Below are 23,436 nucleotides of genomic sequence, written 5' to 3' on the forward strand. Positions count from 1 at the left end.
CCCTACTTCCTCCAACTCACATTTTCAAGCTGGCTTTTGGTTCTTTTTCCTCTTGTGCTGCTTCTCCATCTAGTCTTCTGGATTCAATGGTTCAAATTATTTAAGACCACTCTTGTGGCAGGGCAGAAGTTAACCATAACCTCTCAAAAAAGCGAGTACAGGATGCTGCAAGCAAAACAAGACCTCATTGTGGTCATTTGGCTTTTTTTATGAGCCTTCAGTGTCATCCTAAGAGCTTCTGCTTAATTACTTGATTTATGTTATCTTTATTGTTCTATAGTGTTTCATACCTCCTTCTGCATGTTTTGAAAAACAAAAAAGAAAAATAATCAAAGAGACATGAATTTTATTAGCTGTGACGTAGCTTTACAAATTACAAAGGGCAATCATCAGAGATTTGGTGTGTTCCAAGTCTTGTAGAAAGTCAAGAATAGAAATTCCACGACAGATTATTGAGCAAGCTACGAAGTGAACCGAATGCCTGTTTGTGACACTCATATTGGTGTTTTGAAGGAACGTAAGAAAAGAGCAGCTGAGACACTGCATGAAATACCCTAAAACCATCTGCCTGAAAGATGATAATAACTACCTTTTGTGAAAAACAGCCCTTCCACAAAACTCCATTAAATGTGTTCTTGGATTTGCAAATAGCCTTTTCTCAGTTTGTCTGAGAGACGGAGAATGGACATGTAAGTACTTACATACTTACATGGTTGTTGTAAGTATGGCATTAGATTAGAAATTTGCTAACAGAGGAAACTTAAGGGCTGAAAGTATAAAAAGAGAATGATAATTAAGATACAGAGAGTTGTCTGCCAAGAAATGTTGAGTGGGCTGCATGATGAGATAGAGAAACCTGACTGCTGATGGTCATTGAACAGTCTTCTCCTAAATGATAGCATCTGAAACAAAACCTGTGGAATACGTTGCATTGGTGTGGGGTCCTGTAGTCTGTTCCTTGTTCTTGCAGCAAAATTAGCCTAAGCAGTGTCTGAAAGCACATGGAGAGGGTGATGATGGATGCCAGACATCCAAAAACTTCCCTGGGCCTCCAAGTGAGGCAAGCTGATGGGACTGCACAGGGGAAATCATGTTCCAAGTGTCCTAGAAAACATAGAAATGTATCAATAATGGTTAAGCAAACCAAAAAAACTGGTAAAATAAAATACACACTCCAACACATAGGAAATTCTTACCAAGAGGGGGCAAAATAAGGAGTCAGGAAGTCACTGTGCCCTGGGTTTTTCCTTGTGTGGAGTTAATTGTATTTTACAAAATATCAACTCAAAATACCGTTTTTTTCCCCCTCCTACCCTCTATGGGTAGATTACTTTGTGGCTATCCTGGAAAAATGTTCTGTTGTTCTCCAAATCATTTTATTGCACTCTTTTATACAGACTGGTCTTGGGGCACACAGCCATGGTAGGGCCTTTTCTGCCACTGAAGTAGGTATGTGGAATATTAACCTGAAAGAAATCTACAGTATTACATACAGCTCTATTATAAGTCAGGACTGCATTTCAAACCAGTGCATGCTATTCTGCCTTTCTGCTGTTAAATCTAAATTACAACAGAGGGAAAAGTCAGTGGAAACTAATTGTATGGCTAATTAAAACAGTTTGAAAGGAAGCAATTGCAAGAAGAGAAATTGCATTATAGGCAAGAGGAAAGGATGGTAAATGTTTAAATATGCAGCCTCCAAGTGTCAGTTTTCCTCAGAGAATGTCCCCCATATGAGAAGCCTGCTATTCAGCTGCATTCAACCTGTAGGGCAAAAAATTTTGTATAGGAAAGGTAGAGGCTGGAGGCAGTAATGCTCATTGAGCTTTATGACAACCAGTGTGAGAGGCTTGGGATTGAAAGCAGATTTTAAGGTTTATTTTTCATTTTCTTCTCAAGTTCCTTAAAATGCTTAAAGGGAATGTGAAAAAAAATTGCAGTTCTTTCTTCTAAAGACAATGAAGAGAGAAGTGACTTAGAGCAGTAGACAACTTTCAATGCACTAAAGAGAGGACATAATGAAACCCAGTGAAACCTTGCTTGAAAAAGCTGGTCAAAAGAAGAGAATGGATACAAAAATGAGAAAAGTCATTTCAGTGGGATAAGTGGACCCTAAAAGGTACCTCACTATTTAATTCATTAAAAATACACAGAAAAGAGCAATAAAAGGCTCAGATAGGTCCTGAGGTTTCTTTTTCACAGATGTGAGCTGGAAAAAGGTTGACATTGAAATTCGGTCACAGTTTCTTTGACTTACTTTGAATTTTACTATTTGTTAATTTATTGTTTAGTTTCTTTATTGTGGAAGCTGATAGGACTGGGAGCTTCTGTTTCTTTTGTATGCCTATATTCCTTTCTTTTTTTCCCCCTGCAAGTCTTATACAAATTCTTGTTCATCTACTTTAGTGCTTTTATTACTCCTGATGTACTTATTGCTGGATAGCACATATAACCCTTAGGCATACATTAAGTTGTGTTCAGTCTTCCCTGGTTTCCTTTTCTGCCAGTTCTTCTGTTAGTTTAAATATTTATTTAATCTGTCCTGTACTCTATCTGCCTGTAATGTCATATATGGAGACATCCCCACTTTTTACTTAATATTAAAGCCAGTATCTTGTACATACATTTTCAAGTCTTTCTCTTATATTAATTATAACCAAGTCCAGAATCATGATGTTTACCCACATCTGTCTTGCCAGCATTTCTTCTGAGCTCATTTACATCCATGGGACTGTATTTATTTGTTATTGCATTGCTAAGACAATTTTTTGGCTATTTTTTTCCCAGGCATAAGTTCTCAGCATTCAAATGAAGAGAGATTTCTTTGCTCCTCAGATTTGTTTCCTAGTACTTTGTATATTGAAGTGCCTGCAGAAGCAGACAGTGGTATGAATTTCTCATGCCAGCACAATGCTGGCATGTCGTCTGCTGGACGAGGGCTGCCTGTCTGGCTTTTCTTTTTCTTCTTCAGTCCTGTTACTGCTCTGTGAGCCCTGGCTAAGAAAGATGACCTCATCTTTACCTGTAGAAAAACCTTCCCTGGTAAAACCATTTTTTGAGGATCTAGAGAGTAAATGCTTCATGTACTTTGTCTGCTATGAAAGTTTATGCCAAATACCTGAATCCTGTGCTGCTGTGTACTTTGTGACCAGACACAAAGGCTTTCATTTTCTCCTTTTCTAAGGTGAATTTGAATTCAGCTAGGTAACACTCTTTTTTCCTCCCTGACCTTTGATAATACAGCCACCCTCTGCTGTAAACATCATGGATTAGCTGGTGTGAATTAGTGGACTTTATTTGTAGCAGTGTATACTTTTCATCAGTTGTGCTTAAGGGATTCTTCCTCTTTAGGAAAAGCCTCGAGATTCGCCTAACTTGCATTATTGAGGCTCTGATCATATTATCACATACTTCGTAACCAAAAGAGTTTAAAACCAATCTGCAGTATTGCTTTAAGTAAAAGTTTCAGCATCTCATAGCTGAAGTACTTCTTGTCTTCTTACACAACTTGAAATTTATTTTTTAATAATAAAGTGCCTCAAAAATGTCGTTGGTGTAATAGTAAAAATAGATTTTGCGTATTTTCTGAAATGTGGGGTATGAGACGTAAATGAGAGAATTTCTGTGAGCAGGAAAAGAAATATTTTTCTCAGAGGATTGAATGAAGAACAGAGAGGTCAATTTTAAAGCCTTTCATTTTGTGTGATTACAGCCATGCTGCAAATGCCATTTCACTATAAGGAAGGACTTTAAAACATACCTTATTTCCTGATTTCTGCTGCAGGTCAGATTAACTAAAATGGTTATTGTGTCACCCTAGAGATTCCTGCTTGCTGCAAGACCAGACTTTAAACCCTATTTTTATTATTAAAAAGGCCAGCAGCAACAAAGACTATTTTACGAGTTCTGAGACGTTTTCATAGCAATTTGATCTCTATACACAGGTTTTTAGAACTCTTTGTACTGCAGTGTTAGCATATGTGAAATCCAGAAAGGGGGGGGAAGAAGCATGAACATTGATTTACCACTTGCCTGGAACCCATCCCCTCTTAATACCCTTCTTGGGGAAGGAATTTTGAATACAGCATGTGTTGGGTTCTTGTGTTGTGATGGAAGAGCAGCATCTTTCAGCAGATTAAGTAGGCCAGGTTGAGGGGCAGCCTATTAGTTTTGGGGTCTGATGTCTTGTGCAGCTTCCCCCTGCTCCTCTGGAATTGCCATCACACAATTCTGTCTGCAAGGAAAAAGATTAATCTGTTGTCAAGATGAGTATGATGGTATAATTTCACCTGGGTGTTACAGTTCTCTTTGTATCCTGTCGCACTCAAAGACGCCAATAGCAATGAGAACTGACCTCTAGAAGGGAAACCATGCAGCTTCTCTATGTTATATTTTAATAAAGTGTATGCACTGCTTTTACTGTCTCTTAGTGCGGTGATCTTTCTTACCTAACTTACATGCTACAAAACTAGCTGTTAAAGAAAGATTTGACTCCTCATAGTCACCTCTTGCTCTTTCCTAATCTTTCATTTAGGAAAATCTGGCAGTAGTTAGCCAGCCAGTATCCCCGGGTATCCCTTGACATTATCAGCCTGTCTTCTCCTTATCCTGTGCTTTTAACTGCTCACACAATGTTTAGACACTTAATCTGCAATTTTTAATGGAACAAAACTTGATGAAAAGATGATTTTGCTGGCTTCAGCAGGGTAATTTGGATGCCTGCCCATATTGCTTAATGGGGATCTGTTGAGTCCATTATAGAAATTGAGTGTATACATTCATTTGTCTTAATTATGTTCTCAGAAAAATCCCTGAGATGTGTAGAATGCAACAAGACTATGATTTTTTTTTCTTTTGCTCCAAACCTCTGGTGAGATTCTGCATGATTTGAAAAATCCTTTGACTAGCTAGGAGGTGAAAAATGTATTGTAGAGAGCAGATGTTGGTAATGATGTGTGATTCCAGCATTGTCTTGGGAACTGCTTGGTCGATGATGCATCAATTCTGTTTCTAGAAAGCACATCTTTTTTATACAGTCCCCCAAGTGTCATCCTCTCTCTCCTTTGTTACCTCTGCCAGCACTGCCCTCCAGCAGCATTGCTTCCTCCTGCAGTGTGTCTGTGCCAGCAGCATGCTTGGTCTGCTTGAGTTTCATGGGGTAAATAAATGGTCATGGTGCCAAGGCACTGCCCAGTCCTCAACCAGAGCAGCATCCTGATGTTCCACCACGAGAGCCTCAACTCACCCAGTCCCTTCCACCCCATGCTGATGCCAAGTCAAAACCCTCTTGGTATTTATTTCATATCTCTGCCTTTTGTCCTCACACTTGACCATGACTGCCCATCAACAGCATTTGTAAAAAGGAGAGAGGGACTTATTTCAATGCTGCTTCAAGCCAGAGGGGTTCAGCAACCACATGTTTTTGACAAGTCTAACTGCAGTAAAGCTGGTTGGTGTGTGTTTTGTAGGGTTGAGAGAGAAGGACGATGTTTTCCAGTGATTCCCAGGGATGGAAGCACACGGTTAGACTAATAAAGGCTTTTGGGTTGTTTTGTTTTGTCTTAAGTTTAATGGTTTTAAAAGTTATTTTACTTTGAGTGTAATGTGCCTAAATTTAAGCAAATCATCTTTTCCCTTCTGGTTTTCTTTTTCACTGGGGCCTTTAGGAGTTTAATCTTTCCCCAGAAGGGCACTGTGTGCATGGCATGTTGCAATGCCCCTTCTCATGGCAAGAACTCTGTGGTGTACGTGTGACAATTGTCATGAGTGAGCTACATTTTATGCTAGTAGGGTGCATGGACTTAATCTCAGACAATTGCAAAATCCTAGTAGTTTTAAAGTTTATAGTCTATAAAGTATTCTTGAAAGCAATCCTGTATATTTGAATAAAAAACAAACTGATTGAATTGAGTGAATTTTGATAAATAAGGTTTTAATCATGTACACTGCACACAAAAGCAAGAAGAGTGTGTGTGATAAGTGAATGATGGTCTATAGCATTAAAGAAGTACTACTACAATAAAAGCCTACATAAGGTGATCAAAGATGACTTGCAAATAGTGCTGTTTTCAAAACTGAAATATACAACCCCCCAAAAAAACTATTCTCAACATATTTGTTTAAATCTTGCTTTCCCTGATTCCTGCTGAAAAACCATGATCAGTTTGAGTCTTTGAGGGAACATTGTCCTTTTAGGAATTTTGCCCTGAAATGTTGTTTTTATTTAAAGAGCCTAGTTGCTGCAGTACTTGATGTGAAGCTGCCACCATCACGATATATGAAGTAAAATAAGCCTCGTAATAACACCTACCCAGAAACTACCTAGCCAAAAGCTCTCTTCCCAAAACACTCCCCCTGAACCCCAAAGTATTTCTTTGTTGTGGATTCATCTTTATTTAAGTGGTAGCAAGTAGAAGACTTACACCATGTAGGTGCTGCAAGCTCATTTGTTATTGGCTGCAGTTCTCCTCTCCAAGTGGGATCTCTGAGCTGAAAAGCAAGCAAAATCATAGAGTGTTGCAAGCTTGGTAAGCAAGATATTGACTGAGTGAGGAAGTCCAGATAAGTCATTGGGTTTATGATGGGGGAGGGGAGAAGATTTGGATGCTTTCCTATCCATGGTATGGTTGTACTTTAATTTTTTTAAGAGGTGCGCACACATTCATGCAGAGAATCCCCATCTGAACAATCTTCTAAGTCCTGGGAATGAGGAGGATGTGGGCTACAGAGCTGTACTAGTTGCAGGTCAGATCATCCCAGGATTGACATCAAACCAGAGGTTTATGTTTGGAAACCCTTCCTTCTCCACCCATGCTCCAAGCTGGACAGCTGGTGCATCTGGAAACTGTGTGGTTGTATTAGCAAGGTGGCTGATCTAAGACAGTCAGTCTGTCAGCAGACTTGACTGGGTTGAGCTCCAGAGCAGCTGGTATTGATAATTATTAAATAGAATGTATCTACATACATTCTAATAAAAGAATAAAACTTTTTTTTTTTTAGTTTTAATCCTCTTTACTGTGGGTTTCTATCCCATCCCAAGTTTACCTAACCCAGGTGAAAGTTGTTTCTAATGGTTTCTTAGTGTCCAGCAGTTTTGGAGGTGAGTGAAAATAAACATGCTAGTGTACCTCTAATTTGCTTCAGATGTTCCTGAACATTCAAATGTGTACTGGGAAAAGAAAGACTAGCAGTCAACTGGCAGCATCCTGTGAAATTAGGTTGTACAGTGTTTCACAATGGCAGTGTTAAGTGCCGAGTTCAAGTGATAGAGGAAATTTGGTATCTTGCTTGTGCTGTCAGGAATTGAGATTTTGAAATAAGAATAAACCTAGGTCACATAACTTGGTAACTTCAATTTTTAATACTAATCCAGCTTCAAAAACCAGCTCAGACCAAGATTTTCTGTTAACCAAAACCATCAAACCTTATGAGGTTGGGAAGCAGCTTCAAGGCCCCTGTTGAGGCTGCATTGATACCACAGTGTGGTCTCCATAAAAGGTGTTGTTTACACAATGCTTCCATAGGGCTCCAAGTGTGACTGAGTACTGGAATTTGTCAAAAGTGACCAGAAAGAGGGGAAAGATGCTGTGAAACACATTGTTTCTGTAGGAGCTACAGAGCTGTCTGAAACTGGTGTAAAAAGAACTTTTAACATAATGTGTATCATAATTAATGTAGATGTTTTCTTTTTAAATTAGATGCAACAGCTGGAATTAGCACAGATGCAACAAAGAGAAGCCAACCTCACCGCTTTGGCAGCCATTGGACCAAGGAAGAAAAGACCATTGGATTCATCAAACGTTGGATCTGGGCTTGAGGTACAGGCATGGCTTGCGATGACTTGCATGGTGTTACATCTTCATACTGAATTACATTTATCTTTCCCTGTGGGGAGAAGTGAAAATTCTCACACACAAAATGGTTTGTTGTATTCTGTAAGAAACCTAGTTTGTGTGTTAGGTGCTTGAAAAGATTGCTTCTGGTAAATTTGATGGGTGTGTGTAATGTCTGTTAAAGGAATGACTGTGCATAAGAGTGCCGTGCGTAAAGGACTGAATGCAATGATGACTCAGAGAAATTTCCATCTATGGTGGAGGGGTAACCAAGCTGTGGTGGCCTTCCACAGTTATCATGGTCCCTTAGTTGAATTCACAGTGCCTGGTTTGGATGGCTTTTCAAATGGCTCTTAATTTGATATTTGACTGTGGACATTTATCCATGCACAATGCATAGGGACTATTCTCAAATATTGTGAGTTCACCTTGGCTAGGTTTTCCCAAAAACCGATAAATAAGTCAGTAAAGCTAGACAATTCACTTTCTGCAATGAGCCAGATTGTCTTCTGTGGCTCATTCTGAATATTGAAAGTGCTTTTAACAAATCTTTTCTGAACAAATCTCTTAATGTGCTGAAGAGTAACTGTTCCCAATACCTAGGAAGCTTTTGTGGCTGCAGAAGTCCTTTCTGAGGAGCTGACAGCCTACTTCTGTTAAAGGTCATCATCTTTTCTGGAAATTGGAGAAATTAGTGTTCCTGCCATTTTTTCCCCCTCTACCATGAAGCCTCAGTATTGCTCAAGTGAAAGGCTGGTTGCCCTGACATAATCACAATGAGCAGGAACCTGGACTGTAACTCTTGTGTGGAGGCAGTGATGGAAAAGTTGTCCTTTCTGATGAACCTTAAGTCTTTTTCATTCTTGTTGTCTGGAAAGCTTAAATAGATGGTAGAATTGAAAACACACTGTCATTTCTGCATATGGAGGATCTTGTCCTCAGTTATTTGCAATGTAGCTGAGACTACAATCTCACTCAGCTGAGACTGAGTGTCCTGTAGTTTTTCCTTCATCCAGGCTGTTACAAGAGGCCTCACTAAGCAGGTGAGATAATCTTGTTTCAGTGAATTTTTAACTTTTTTTTTCCCTGACATGGATACAGAATTAGGTCTTTGAATACTCCCTGTTAACCACAAGTGAAGGGAAACGATCTGTCTCTAAACGAGCTGAAGAAAGCAATGTTCACAGCTTTTGAACAGCTTTTCTTCTCTTCTTTGAAGTTTTTTAATGCACTTTCGCATGAAGCTAAAGGTATGGTTATTTTTTTTTTTATATAATACCACTGGAAAAACTTGAAAAAATCAGTCTAGCATATGAACAGTTTTCCCCATCCTTTTCTCATCTTCCCCCAAGCTTCTATCGGGTAACTATTCCTGTTCTTCATAGTGGTTTTCTGTAATTATTGCCGGATTTGTTTCTGACTATTTAACAAGTCTGCCTGTTAAGTACTTCTCAGTTATTTCTCATCATCTTTGGTATGTCTGCTTTATTAAAAGCTTCATGAGATTATGCCAAAGTGAGGCAGATAACAGTGTTGCTGTTGAAAGCTGGTGATCCATTGTTTACTTTGCCACTTTAAAAGAATGTGGACGTGACACGCCTAAAACTGACCATAAACCTTGATAACATTCCATTGTCACAAATTTACCTGCTGTATTTTAAGCAGCTTCTCATATAGGTTGCCATACTAGACTGATTTGTAAGGGCAGTAGGTGAAACTAATTCTGACAGTGAAACTGTTTTTGTTTCTTGCATGCAAACTCACATTCCAATGCCTAGTTCTTAGGCTTCATGCTACTGGAAAGCATTTCTCTGCAGACTTTTTTTTTTTTTTTTTTTTTTTTTTTTTTTTTTTTTTTTTTTTTTTTTTTTTGTGAAATTATGCGGTATAGCGATCCTTGAGAAGGATGTTTAGATTTAAATGTTTTCAAGTGTCCCAATATATCTGAGCAGGATTTATAAAAGGCTTAAGACTTCTCATGTAGAATTAAGCATGGTTTTGACAAACACTGTCTAGTTCAAGAAGCAGAACATTTGTAAGACATTCATGATAACATGGCAAAACATCCTGAGCAGTAAACAACATTCCATTCTTCAGAGATGAAAGGAGGTCTTTGAAACTGAAAGCAAGTACAATATGGCCTTAGGCTGATACACATTTGGGCATCTTTAAAATCATCTTTTTGGGCAACCTGTCTGAGAATAATTTAAACAGGCAGGATGTGCTTTCTCATTTCAAATTGCAAATACTGACAAAACACAGACAGCTTTATTCTCAAATAATCTTAAATGTCAGAACTTCTAGACTGTGAAATGGCAAGTAAATCTGTGCATAATACTCCTGTGACCTATTATTATTAATATTATTTGCTATTATTTTTATTGGTATTATTTTTAAAGCCTAATAACTTGGTAGAGAGGTACGATAGAAGAAGTTATTCCTAAGTATGAATGATATTTAACATTATTGAGTGAAATCACTGATGCTAACTGGATTAAGATTTTTAACTATGACTTCAACTTTCTTTGGATAATGTTCTTTTTACAGATGTGTCTCCTATGGCCATGTCAGCTCTGTACAGCTTCTTTTTATGCCTACTGCAATAATTAAAGGAAAGGAATTGTTTCAAGCAATTATTGATGGAAAGCAAAGCCCTAAGGTATTTGGGCAGACAGGGAAGAAATAATCTCTTACAGTATGTATTAAAAAAGTGAAACTCTGTAAGCAAATTTGTCGTATATTTGCCTTTCTCTATTCAGTACCAAAACGTAATGGATACTGAGAAAGTTCAGTTCAGCAGACTGGGTTGGTTGGATCTGCTGCCTACTGTTGCAGTAAGTGTTTAAGTGGCTCAAACCAGCATTTTAGGGAGCATGGTATGCTAACTTATCCACAAATTAGTATCTATGTTTAACTGGGATGATTCTTCAGCCCAGAAGTTTTCTATTTCTCCACACTCCAGCACTGGGCTTTGTTCCTCTTCTGGAAAGTCTTTCCTGAGATAGTTGAGCTCATGATTCCTGCACATTCATCTTATTTCAATGTCTGGAATTGTGCTTTACTTTGTCTTTCCAGGTCTTTCATTTTAATGTGGTAACTAGAACATGTGGTGACACAAGCATGTGCTTTCCAGCCAGAAGCCTGCTTGCCAGCAGCCTCATCACCTCATAGTGTAATAAGTACAGAAAGAGGCTCTTGTGCAGAGGAGTGCCTGTCAACTAATTTGGACCTAAAAGCAATATAAAAAGAGTAATCTATATATTGCCATGGTTGCTTATGTATCTGTAAAGTTGAAATAACAGTAGGGAAAAATCCATGATGATCATGGAATGAAAAAATAAAGCTAATGCTCTAGGCCTAATTAAAAAAATAAAAGGAAGAAAAGGCATCAGTATAATGGGGATTCTTTTTCCTTTCTTGTTGGAAACACTAGTTTGGGTAGTTTTGCATGTTCTCTTCACTGCAACTTAACATTTGAATGGTATTGTTCAGAAAGAGTAATTTGAGAAAGCCCTGGTAAGAAATTCCCTCTATTGTGAAAATGTGTTAATTGGTGCTACTTGTAATCCAGAGGTGGCAATATCTTCATCTCTCTCATTCTTATCCCTCTGGACACTTTTGGATACAATGAAGAGGAGAGGCCTTTGGATTTTATTTATATGTGTCTTGGGGTTTGCGCATTTGTTACCCACCTCTCCTCCTCCCCTAGTTTGAGGGCATGTGGTAAACAGTAATGGATTAAAGGGTAGGAAGAATTGAAAACTAACTCATCTTGGGAAGGGAAGAGGACACTTCTAAAACAAATAAGAAAAAAGTAAACTTGAAACCACAGACTCATTTTCCCAATTCTTTGTTCTGTTTCATAGCTTTTACTGGTTGGTAACATGCCCCATAATGTTTTCAATGCTGATAAATAGTCGAGGATTTTTTATTATTATTAAGTTTTACTGTTCTTCTGTTGACAAAGCCATTTTGGAAACAGCTTTGTCTCATTCTCACTGTAACTAGAATCTTAGAAATTTGATGACTACAGTTCAGAGTCCTTAAACTTTCTTTCCTTCTGTTCAGAGGTGTCTTGGGTGTAAGGTCATCTTTGGCCTTGAACCAAGAGCTGTGTATTTGTGCAGAATCATGCAACAGGGAGGAAGAAAATCTACAGATATTTCTGAAAGTAGACTCAGAAGACTGGCTGGTACACTTATGGTCGTCATCTGAATACTGTGGTCAGGCCCTTCTACTTTGTATAGGAAAACTTAGTGGGATACTTGTATTTCTGTGTAATTTTTGGGGTAGACTACTTGCTTTGCATTACTTTTCTGGCTCCATGATAACACATAAACTACTTAGAAGTGATGCAGTCGCTCTTGCCCCTAAGTGCTATTGGCGCTGAGTTCTTCACTTACTTTCTTCCAGGTTGGTTCCACTGACTGACTCAGAGGTGTACATCTTGTGTATTTTCTTTCTTTTTGCCAGATCTAATGGCAAAGGAAATTCCTCGTTCCAGATACTGCTTGTGTCTGTTCTGTCCCCTGCCAAGACTGGCTGCTCTGTTAGTAAGTGTGGGATCTTTCCTTGTCACAGGTAGTCTGGCTTTGCTGTGGAAACTTAAGCTACTGCAAGTAGTTGCTACATAAGTAAATCATGCAGCTGATATGCTGTGGTCAGTGCAGAGCCATTCAAGTACTTCCTTTCTGTCAAACTCCTAGTCCTGGCCAACAGACTTAAAATAATGTGACACTTCCAGGGTTGTGTATATCTAATACAGCAGTCCACACTTGAATTCCCGTTCTGCAAAGAAGTTTGGCAAGCAAAAACGGGAGAAATGCCTTGTTTACCACAGTGGTCATTGTTCCATTTTTAGTATTAATTGTGGGTGGAGGAAATGAGCGTGTCATCTTCTCTTGTGTCTGCCACATCTGATCATTGTTAGCAGAACTTAAACTTACTCTTCTTGCTTTACAACTTTACGATGCCGGTATGCATGTTGGTTAAACATATTCTGTACATGGTGCTGTTTAAACTTTGGAAATGTTCTTTAGGTTGACTGAGGAAGAGTTAAGCCTTTGAGCAGCAAGTCCTTTCTGCAGAATGGAAGTGAACCCAACTCTTCCAAGTCACTGGGGAAGAGGTGTCATGTGTGTTTTTGTGTTTTCTGGTGTGTGACAATCCGCTGGTGCTTTTTTTTTTTTTTTCCCAGGAGAAGTTTATACTCTTGTAAGTGGTAACTTAGAAGCTACTGCCACTTTTTGGCCATAAGCTCTTGACAGAAGACACGAGCACAATTCATCAGCTTCAGTATTGGTGTTAAGGACACGCCTAAGTGTGAATTTAAAGGCATGAATTGGCTCTGTAGCAAATGACAGCTCCCTGTGCAATGAGGCCACTGCCTGGTCTTCAGCATGAGTACATGATAATCTGCTAAAATATTTTCTTAGAAGCTGCATAAAATTAATTTAAAGGCAATCACTTTAAATTGGGCTACTTGTATATAAGTAGGTGTTCATAACCAGGCTACAAAATCTGTTTCTACACTTCAGTGGTTTCCCTCACTTTCTCTGTCTCTTTCTGTCTCTGTCACCCCTTCCCCCAGCCCATAGGTATTAAGTGATACTGCAGGGTGAGGGCTTTTTTCTGCTTTGCATATATTTAATGTATGCAGACTCAATTTCAATTTCTGGTTCTTATTTAAGCTCTTGGACAACTGAAGTGTCTATGACATGGTCATACCTTTGGGGAAGAAGGGAGCTAAAAGTTAACTGCAATTATAAAATGTCTTCAGCATCTTAGTTATCTGTTTCAAGACCTAACAAAACACAGCTTTGTCAGTTAAAGAGTTTCAGTTTCTGTGCTGAATTTCCTGGCTCCTGTCAGTCTAGGCCATACACTTGATCTGAATTTTTTCCCCATGTAAATAGGGGAAAATATTCTCAACTGCCATTCACACACTTCAGAAATACAGTTCATCGGCCCATATTGTTCCTTCTCTGTGCTAGAGATGAACTTTATTCTTCTTATATGTGAAAGATATCTGCAATTTAAATGACTAATTGCATTGTAGCTTTAGGCTGAACATATTGGTAATGCACAAATGTTGATGACATGTGAAGGGTCAAGAGATTTATAATTTAGTTGACAATACATTGCTTAAGATGATGTGGCAAAGAGCCAGAAAATTTCAGCTTAATAATTGTCTATTAACTAACATGACATATTTGTATAGGATTCATTACCTCCAGGTACAGATTAAGCATCTGATGTACCCATACGAAGTGACACGCGTACATGAATCTTGGGCATAATAGTGAATAAACTGACATTGCATTCATAGTAATTTGTTTCAATATGTAAAACATGTTGTTGCCTACATTTGAAAGGACTTGTAGGAATGTTGCAATGAAATCTGAAGAAAAATGTGTAATTGAATGGAGTTTTCTATTATATAGATCTGACAGCTCTGTGAGGCTTTTTTGTAGGTTGCAGATAACATCATAAATACATGTTTGTTTTCAGCTGCACAAGAAGCAGTCTGGATATAGAGATCTGAGTCTTTCAGCCACTGGCTTGAGCTACCCTAATGGTCTATAAGGTTAAAAAAAAAAATAAAATCCTCAGACCCCAACCTAACACAACCAAATTTATTTTTAAAAAAGAATTGTATAAATATTGAGTCATGTAATATTTTAGTGTTGCGAGTGTGTCAGTATTTCTGTCAGACCAAGGTTTGTTAGAATAGGCAGCATCAGTAGGCTGGCTTGCCACCAAACTGCTATCAACTTCTTTCACTTTGTTTTCTCTGGCCTAGATTAGGAACTTGTGTGTATGAGCAAAAATGTCACAATTTTGATAGGGTCTGTTCCTTCTCCCCTGGCTGCTGGAGGAGACTCAGGTAAGTGCTTGAACACAACATGTTAAGGGTTTTTTAACCCTTGTTTCCTCCTATGAGACAGGAATGTGTTCTGTTTTTTACAGCTGGGAAACCAAGTACAGCATGCACTAGGTATCACTGACCTCAGTGTGACCACACGTGACAGAGATGGGGGTTGAACCTGGATGCTTTTGCTTCAGTTCACTAGGTGTTCTTACCACCTTTCAGCAACATCTCTGCTGCACACTCCTGTCATTTTTCAGTGTTTGAAGATGTCATTGAAAAGTGTCTTATGACTTTGCTTCCTTCTGCTGGTGGTATTTTTGCAATGTGCAGCAGAGCTGCAATAACAGTTTGCTGTCTTGGGATCTTGGCTCTGGGACTGTGATATGTTTATGCCACACCAGAAATTGAAATGAGAACTTTTGGCTTGACTTTTAACATTTGACTAAACACTTTTCTCCCTTTAAGTGTCTCCCTGCCAAGACTTTAAAATTTTGAAATTTGGTTGGTGTGAAGTCATTGAATTTGGGAAGGGAGAGTGTACTCCACCAGGAACAGCTCACAGAACCTGACTGGAACTTGGTGGGAAGGAAGGTGTTTGCAGACTTCTCTGAGCTTTGTGTCAGGGGCTGTAGAATAGCTCTGAGCAGTTTTGAAATCCTTGTCGGTATCCATGATCCAGACTTGCAGATGCCAAGCTCCAGATAGCTTGCAGACTAGAAATACGGGGGTAATGGTGGCTCTGTATTAACTTCCCTCTTGCCATTTCAGAGAGTTGGTATTTAATTCTCCATCCAGCCACTGGAGAGAGCTCTAGAGATCTTTGAACCTGTTTCCAGAGCAACCTCTGAACGAAACTGGCTGTTCAACAGCTTGGGACTACAGCAGAAGCACAACAAGGTGTTCTGCTGCCAAAATCAGTGAGTGTAATTGATGTCTGTCAGGTGTGTATAAAAGACTCTAAGGGTAACAGTGTGCTGCTGTGGAAAAGTTGCTGATTTGGCTCAATTCTGAGGATAGTTCAAAAGCAGGACTCCTGCTGTTGCAGCCTCCTGGGCCTGATCAAAAGCAGGATTGCTGCTGTTGTGGCCTCCTGGGACTGATTTTAAGCCATTTTAAGTTGTGGTTTCAGTACTGGGTAGGGTGGTTTACAGTGGTGCAGTTACACTGCACAGTGCCTTACCTGGCTTACAAACAGGGTTGGTTAGCTGTGATACCCAGGCTGGTAGCTGGCCCTCCTGGGCTGCATGTCTCTGTGTCATTTCCCTTTTGGAAGGAAAGCAGGGTGGTGAGGGTTTACTGGAAGGCAGGAACTTCAAGGTAACAAAAAAAAAAAAAAAAAAAAAAAAAAAAAAAAAAAAAAAAAGAAGCTGCTGGTTAGAGCACTAATAATTAGATGTTGTAGAAGGGGGATGCAGACTGATTGCAGTACCCTTTGCTGGAATTGATTCTACAGGGATGCATTTTCTATTTTCTTATCTTTGTACTTGTCTGTGACCTGGTTAAAAAGTAGCATTTTTCTCTTAGAAATAGATAAAGCTGTCTTGGGGTATGCTGAAGGCTAGCAGTGAAGAATCCCCCAAAACAGCAAGACACAAATGGTTGCTGCCCAAATGGGAGGAGCATAATCGAGATGTCTTGGGAGCAAGGAGTGAGCTGGTGTTTTTCAGGTCTCAAAAGCTTTGTGCTTTTGAGGAAGGGGTATGTGAGATCGAAAGGAGAGGATTATTGACTGTTGCCTAGGGCCAGACAAGGTTGACCTCCTCCCCAATAGGAATTTGCTCAAATGGAGCAGCCAACGACCCTCCCCTAACGTGTCCCTTCTGTCAGCTTGAGAGCTCAGAGTTGGGCATTTCTTAAGTAAAGTCTTGGACATTAGAGAGGTGTCTGTGATGGTTCTTTGGGATGTGCAGATCTCAGACCATTGCTTGGTCCAAGTTCCAAAACAAAACCAGGAAAAAACACTGTTTCAATACAACTATGGAAGACAGTAGTTAATAGTAGATAGTGCTCACCACTGTTATAAATTCACTTAAAAGTGGATTCCCCAGCATGGTCCCTATCTGGACTGGAATGACCTGGGCTGCCTGTTGACTTATTTAATTTTAAACCATCATGTACTTTGAGAGAAGGACACTTTATTTTAACTTAGGATAGGAGCTGTTAGTTGTCAAAGAGCTCCCTGGCCCCTGAAATGCTGTGCTTGGTAGCTTTGATAAGCCAGAGTGATGCTATGGGAAACTTAGAACTGTGAATGGCTGTCTTAGTAAACAGGGGTCCAGGATAAGCTTTGACTTTTGATGTGGTATTACAGCATAATATTGCTTTATGTCTCTGCACTGGGCATGATAGGTAAGAATTTAAGAATAAACAAATCCATAACTCTGTCTCAAACTCAGGCAGCTTGGTGCTTCTGCCCTGTTGTAGCATCTTGCAGCTACAACAGCTTCCAAAGTGGGCTGGGGGATTTGTGCCGTCTGTCTCCTTTCTGTAAGACTGAACACGATTGAGGTGGCTTTGTTTGGTGTCTTTTTAAAGGTAAGACTTCTAGTCTAATGACTTATTTAGAGAGAAAATACTTTCACCTCAATAAAATTCTTTGAATTATAAAGGACATTGCTGTTGGGTTACTGAAAACCCTTGGGGTTTGTTTCATTTATAACATTGCCTCGGGCCTTCTGCTGCATCCTGTTGGACTGACCTCCTTTTCAACCCGTGCTGGCAGCTGCATTGCAGAGCTATCTTTTCCCTGGATCCTTCAGGGTTGTCATATGACAAACTTGAACTGTGACCCTTTTGTGTCTTACCAGGACAGCAGTGCCCTCTGTGCAATGTGGCCAGCAGTCTTCCCCATGCACACATTTGTTCCAAGCCATTTAACAAACTGAAAGTTTCAAATGATGGCATTTCATAGCGTTTAATAGTATTGACTGTAAAGCAAATGAAATGGTGCTGAATACCCTGCGTGCTGCTTGTAAAAAATACAGCTTCCATTTCTGCAATCTGCCCTGGGTTTTCTGTGACTAGCATGTGCTCTCTGGTGAATCTCTATATATTTTTAATAAATTTCAATGCTTCTACCCTAACAACAGTAGCATTTACTGCTATATGTAGTCCACAACTGGTAGTCATTTCTAATAAATGGGGGGTTTAAACAGATTTCTCTAAGCAAAGTGGACAAAGTCATTTTGCTGAAGTCTTGCAGAGAGTGTTAGGGTAAGAATTTATATAGTTAACACTGCATCCAAGCAACACCATCTCCAAGTGGTGTTGATGCTGGCAGGCATTGCCTTGCTGAAGTTACAGAGACTGAGCACTCGTATTTGTACAAATTACATTCATTACCAAGAACCCTCCAGTAGTGATAGGAGACTGGCTGTGCAGCACAGATTGGCTCCAAGATAAGTAGCCAGTCTATTGTGCAGCTCATGGTAATCTTCCTCTTCTCCACCCCTAATAATAAATCTTGAGGCATTTTGGAAAGTGTGGGGGTTGCTCATTCCAGTAGCTTGAAAGTAAAACTACTAAATATCATCATCTCCTACCAATTGTATTTTCATAACCAAGCAAGGCAGCTGCCTGAGATGGATAGGCTCAGTGTTCTGAATATCTGGATGCTTTTACTGAGTATTTGTTGCCCCCTTAAAGGACAGAGCACAAAGGATGGCTGGGATGAGAGTTTCTCCTGGCCATGTTCCAAAGGTAGGGTGCACTCACAGTGACAGTTTTCCTCATGAAGAGATGGAAACCTCATGAAGAGATAGAGCAAGCAGTAGTAAGAGCTGTGCACAACTTAGGCCTCTGCATAGGTACTGTGTTAGTACCTTCTTCATAGTTGGCTGATCCTTTCTCAGTGCAGGCCTGTTTAGCAGACTTCAGGGAAATGGCAGTTATTTATCTTACCATAATAGTATAATTTTAAAGGAAGAAAGAACTCTGTGGTTGCTTTGACTGAAATAAACTACCGTCTGGCAAGCGCTTGCTTTGTCTTTTTCAGTATCTAATGTGTAAGGATTTTTGGATTGCTGTTTTTCAGCGTGGAAAGCTGAACATCAGTGGGCTAGTTTTATACAAGTAGGCAGTATAATCCAACCAATTTAGATAAAAATTCTATTTTCATGAAATTCTAATGTTTTTGATGGGTTTTTCTTCCTCTCTTCCCCCATTTAGGGTTTGAACGGCAACAGAATTGCTGGATCATCAGGTTTGAGCCTTACGAAGCAGACGCTCTGTCCAAGAGTAACCCGTGTTTGTCTCAGGGACTTGATTTTCTGCATGGAACAAGAGAGGGAGATGAAGCATTCTCTGCACTTGTACCGTGCACTTCTGAAGTGATTTGAATCTTGCATTTCACTGCTGTCTACTGCCAAAGAAAACACTGAAGCATTGTTGCACTGTCTTGAAATTCCAGTTTCTGGAAAACGATCCGTTGTAAGGATAACTCTTTGTTTACAGATAAACATTTTTATTAAATACCTAACCTAGCACCTGTAAGGTTTTTAATAATACTTGGCTTAAATTAGTCTGTAAACCAATGAAAACACTGAGCTGCACACATAAGCACCTATTTGCTTGCATTTAACTGTCTTACAAGCTGTGAGGGCTTGATAAGTGTCTCTAGTTTATGTATGTCACTTGTTTCAGTACTCCAGAGTCTGCAACATCTGTTCTATGTGTAGTGCCACCTTCCAACCAAATCTTATTTAGGGAAACAAAAATCACTATAGTGGCACAGCATAGCATGGCAACTGTATTTAATCATGAACCAGCAGTCAGTAAAAGTGCTAATGTATTGCCTGACTCAACATCTTAAATGTTCTGGGTTTAGAATTACTACTGGCTATGCTCATTTGTGGAGATCAAAGTAGCAAGAAAAAGGAATGAGGGGTCCCTTCTACCCCACAGTTCGCCTCAAATTGCCCTCAGCCTTTCCTCTGAGAAGGTGACTGAGGGAAGGAGGACAAATCAGTCATTCTTGTGAGTGAAGTACATCACACAGTGTAGTTAAGGCATACTTGGATGGTCATGGAAAATTTGGAGATACTAAAAATACAAGGAGTAAAAGATCCTAAAAAGGGAGAGTAAACAGAAGAAACTGTTTATCTTTCTGTGGATACAAAAAATAGCATTGAACTTAAGCATAGATGTGGAAAGATATTAAAACCTGACTACAAAAAAGGGAAAAGTTGAGATGCATTCAAACTGTGGAGCTGAAGACTCACTGGAAAGGAGCAGTGTTTGCAAAGCACAGGATTCACTACTTTAAGGTACTGTTTTAATACTTCAGTATGGTGTAACAGGGAAGCTTCTCAAATAGAAAGGATTTAGACAGTTGCTTTGTTTCCATCCTCCAGTGAGGAGGAGGACTCTGGACTATAAAGACTGTTGAAACAGATTAAAAGATGTCTACTGGCTGGTAAAGACTGCCTTGTGGTGGAAGGAAAGCCCTCTGGGTCACCCTTCTCCCCAGCCTCCAAACATGTTGCCTTCCATGACACAGTGCTGTATAGCATGGCTATTTCCCAGGACTGCTGGTGATGCCTTAAGTTTTAGCTTTCATATTTTGCAGAGTCTGCATTATATGTAACTCTGAACTTCATATAAAATGTTAGAAAGTTCTCACTGTTTAGTTAGACAGAACAGTCCTTTTTCAGCCTGAGAACCAAGGACACTGTTGCAGTTCAGGCTTCAAGAAGTATAAACAACAGTGAATTGAAGAGAGCAGTCTGGGAAGATGGAATTTCATAACCTGAAGCTGTAATTGGACAATTAACCCCAATATATAAATAGACCAAAACTTACAAAATGTGAAAACTCATGACTGGTTGTCCATCTTGGGTCGAACCATGGCCAGGCTCTTATACTACCCAAGATGTATCCTTTGAAGGCCTTTTAATAAATACCTACTTTATTCCTTTAACAGTGTCTAGCCTCTGTTCCAGGTAGCCTCTCAAGGCATCAGTGGGAAAGGCACTGACCGTATTCACAGAATCACGGAATGAATATGAGTTGGAAGGCTCCCCCCAAGGATCATCAAGTCCAACTCTTCAGTGAACAGCCTGCACAGGGATCAAACACAGAACATTATTAGCACCATGTTCTAACCAACTACTGAATGGCTTCCTGCTGAATTTTTTTTCTTTGAAAGAACAAGCTTCCTATGGTTATTTGGCATGCTGCTTCAAAATTTGAAGCAACTATTCACAAACTGTGCTGCACTGTCAGAACCACTGCAGATGGCTACCAAATTCACAAAGTTGCAAATCGATTATGTTGGTTTTTCTTTGAACGGTAGTAAGCAAATCTAGTGAATGAATGCTGTAAATTATTTATATATGTATATATAGCATATATATATATAAGCAGTACTTTGACTAAACTATAGTTTGCAAGATATTGATGGCATTGGGCAAAATTGTTTTGTATAATTAAATGCTTAGCTTTACTTTTTATGTAAAGTGCAGCATTTTCCATATTTGTGTACTGTTATCTTATTGATCAGATGTTAAAAATTATTTTAAATACTGCATTAAAGCAATTATTTTATTAAAAATAATAAATTGGTAACTTTGTTTCCCAGTGTGAGAAGTTCAGCACCTGAAGCTGTCAGCACCATAACTAACGGCGTGACTCGGAGAGCGAGCCCCAGCTGTCTGCCCACTGCAGGAGCTGGCATGGTTTCCTCACGTGACATATTAACTATGAACAACTCTGTTTGAAGGGGTTTTAAACAGAAGTAGGTGACAGAAAACGATTGCTGAAAGGGGAGGGGTGGGCAGGGAGAAAAAGCAATGTCTCATGTCTGATTTCCTCCTCTCAGTCAGCACAGAGACTGGGTTGCGAGGTTTTTGTTAACAGCTGGGCAGAGGTGAGAGCTTTGCACATGTTCTGGGAAGCCAAAGCATGAACTGTCAGACTTCAGCAATGTGCTGTGGAAGCACTGTCCTAAATTATTTTTAAAACAACTCACAATTAATTAAATGCAGGCTGGAGAACCACAAAGAGCATCTGCATATTGGCCTGGCTGTTTCTCTTGAAACCAGTGCAACACTGAAGTGAAATATGCTGGAGAAAATACTTGATAAATAGATATACCTAAAGGACTGTGGATGATTCAGGTGTCTTTATGGCTTGTCTATGATGCAGATCACATGCTTTTATTGCTGCCAGAGGAAGTTGTCTCTCACCACTAGATTCTCCCTGTGTGCTCCCTCTTCCCTCATGTGTTACTTCCACACCCACCCCACTCTTAAAAGACCTCTCAAATTCAAAAACTTTAGGGCTGTAAGGAGTATGAGATGTTCCAAAAAGGCTTTTTCAGCAAATCTTTAGGCCTAATTTCAGACAGGGACAGCTTTGTCCTTGGTGCAAAAACTGAAAATACTTGTCTCCTTGGCAAGGGTTCATCCTGCCTCCCATTCGAGCTCAGCTTTGCTTCTGAGAAAAGTGTCCTCTAATGGCATTTAGGAAATACCTGGGCTTGGCTCAGTCACATCAGGAATTAAAGGAGAGATCACCAGAGATTCACTTCCATGCTTTTCCCCAATTTTCCTGCCCTTTATGGGAATACTGAAATCTCACTCATAAGGTGATGAGGACAAAACCTGCTATCACACTCCCTTACCTTTTAGTTCTCAGTGTGCTCATGTTCAAGCTTGGGAACCTTGGGGAACCGTCTGTGCCACCGGTGCATGGAGGGCTCTAAAGCTTGCTCCAGGCACTTCCTGCTTTCCAGCTGGCCTCCTAGCCTAGTGGCTGTTTCTGATGCACTGAGCTGGCTGGGCAACTCTCCCTGCCACTGAAGTGCTCATCCTTCAGAGAAAAGAGTATACAGTTTGGGAGGAAAGCTGTTGTTGCTTGCTCTTCACTACCGTCTCAGCAGCATTCTATGCCAAATTTTGTGTGTTACTTTATGACAAAAGGGGGCCTGTACTGTTTCTCCTCCAGCTGCTTCTTTTTCCTTTTATTGCCATTTTCAAGTCTTAGCACTGAATCCAGCCCTTTGCACTGTCTTTGACTCCAGCTTTTCCCTTCTCCCCATGGGAAAGCCTAGCTGGAGTGCACTAACACACCCTGCAGCTTTGTTCGAGGTTTAATGAGGAAGGTAGCAGGGGATCCTGAGACATTGCTGGATGATTCCTCAAAGCCATTGCACTCTCTTGGACACTTTGACACAAGTAGCTTAAGGCTACTGTTTGCATCAAGTTGTTCTAGGCCCCCTCTCTTTGTAGGCACCTGTGTCCTGCCATGTGAGTGCACTGTGCTGAGCAAAAGTGCTGTCAGCTGTTCTCCAGGTTCATCTCTTTGCTCTGTTCTTTGCTTTCCTCTTCATTTGTAATCACTGGAGTGAAGAGAGAAAGACTAAAGCAAGTTAGGATGTCCTGAAGGGGCAGACAGTCCAAGTGATTGGACTTGGTGATACAGGCTTGTTCCCAGCAGCTTTTCAAATGAGAGCCGCTGGGTTTCTGAGGCCAAGCGCTGCACACTCTTCCCTGTGCACATAGCACATGATGTCTGTGCATGCTCTGAAAGCTGGATGCAGCCATTGTTTTCCCAGGTCACACGGCTGTAGCTCTGAAAATAACTACAATGTGTAGTGAAGGCTTTACTCCTGTGAGGGGTGCAAAGCTGAGTACCAAGACTGAAGAGCACAACACACCAGACCTGTCTGTTTTGCCACTTCGGGTTCTGGGCTCATTACCCCGTGTCAGTGGCTTGTCCCTCCCTCATTGGATA

General features: G+C 40.0%; 1 protein-coding gene across 1 annotated transcript in view; it reads left to right on the forward strand.

Moving 5' to 3' along the window:
* TAF4B (TATA-box binding protein associated factor 4b) overlaps nt 1-20,985 on the forward strand; it is a gene marked incomplete at its 5' end in the record, with an annotated part of 72,084 nt that extends 51,099 nt beyond the window's left edge. Inside the window, 2 exons of the mRNA XM_083876917.1 lie at nt 7,698-7,817; nt 18,871-20,985. Coding sequence (XP_083733043.1) covers nt 7,698-7,817; nt 18,871-19,035 — 285 coding nt within the window. The 3' untranslated portion in view covers nt 19,036-20,985. The remainder of the gene's footprint in view (nt 1-7,697; nt 7,818-18,870) is intronic.
* Between the last annotated feature and the right edge of the window lie 2,451 nt (nt 20,986-23,436).

Source organism: Zosterops lateralis (assembly GCF_965231275.1).
Source record: "Zosterops lateralis genome assembly, chromosome: 1".
Taxonomy (NCBI): Eukaryota; Metazoa; Chordata; class Aves; order Passeriformes; family Zosteropidae; genus Zosterops; species Zosterops lateralis.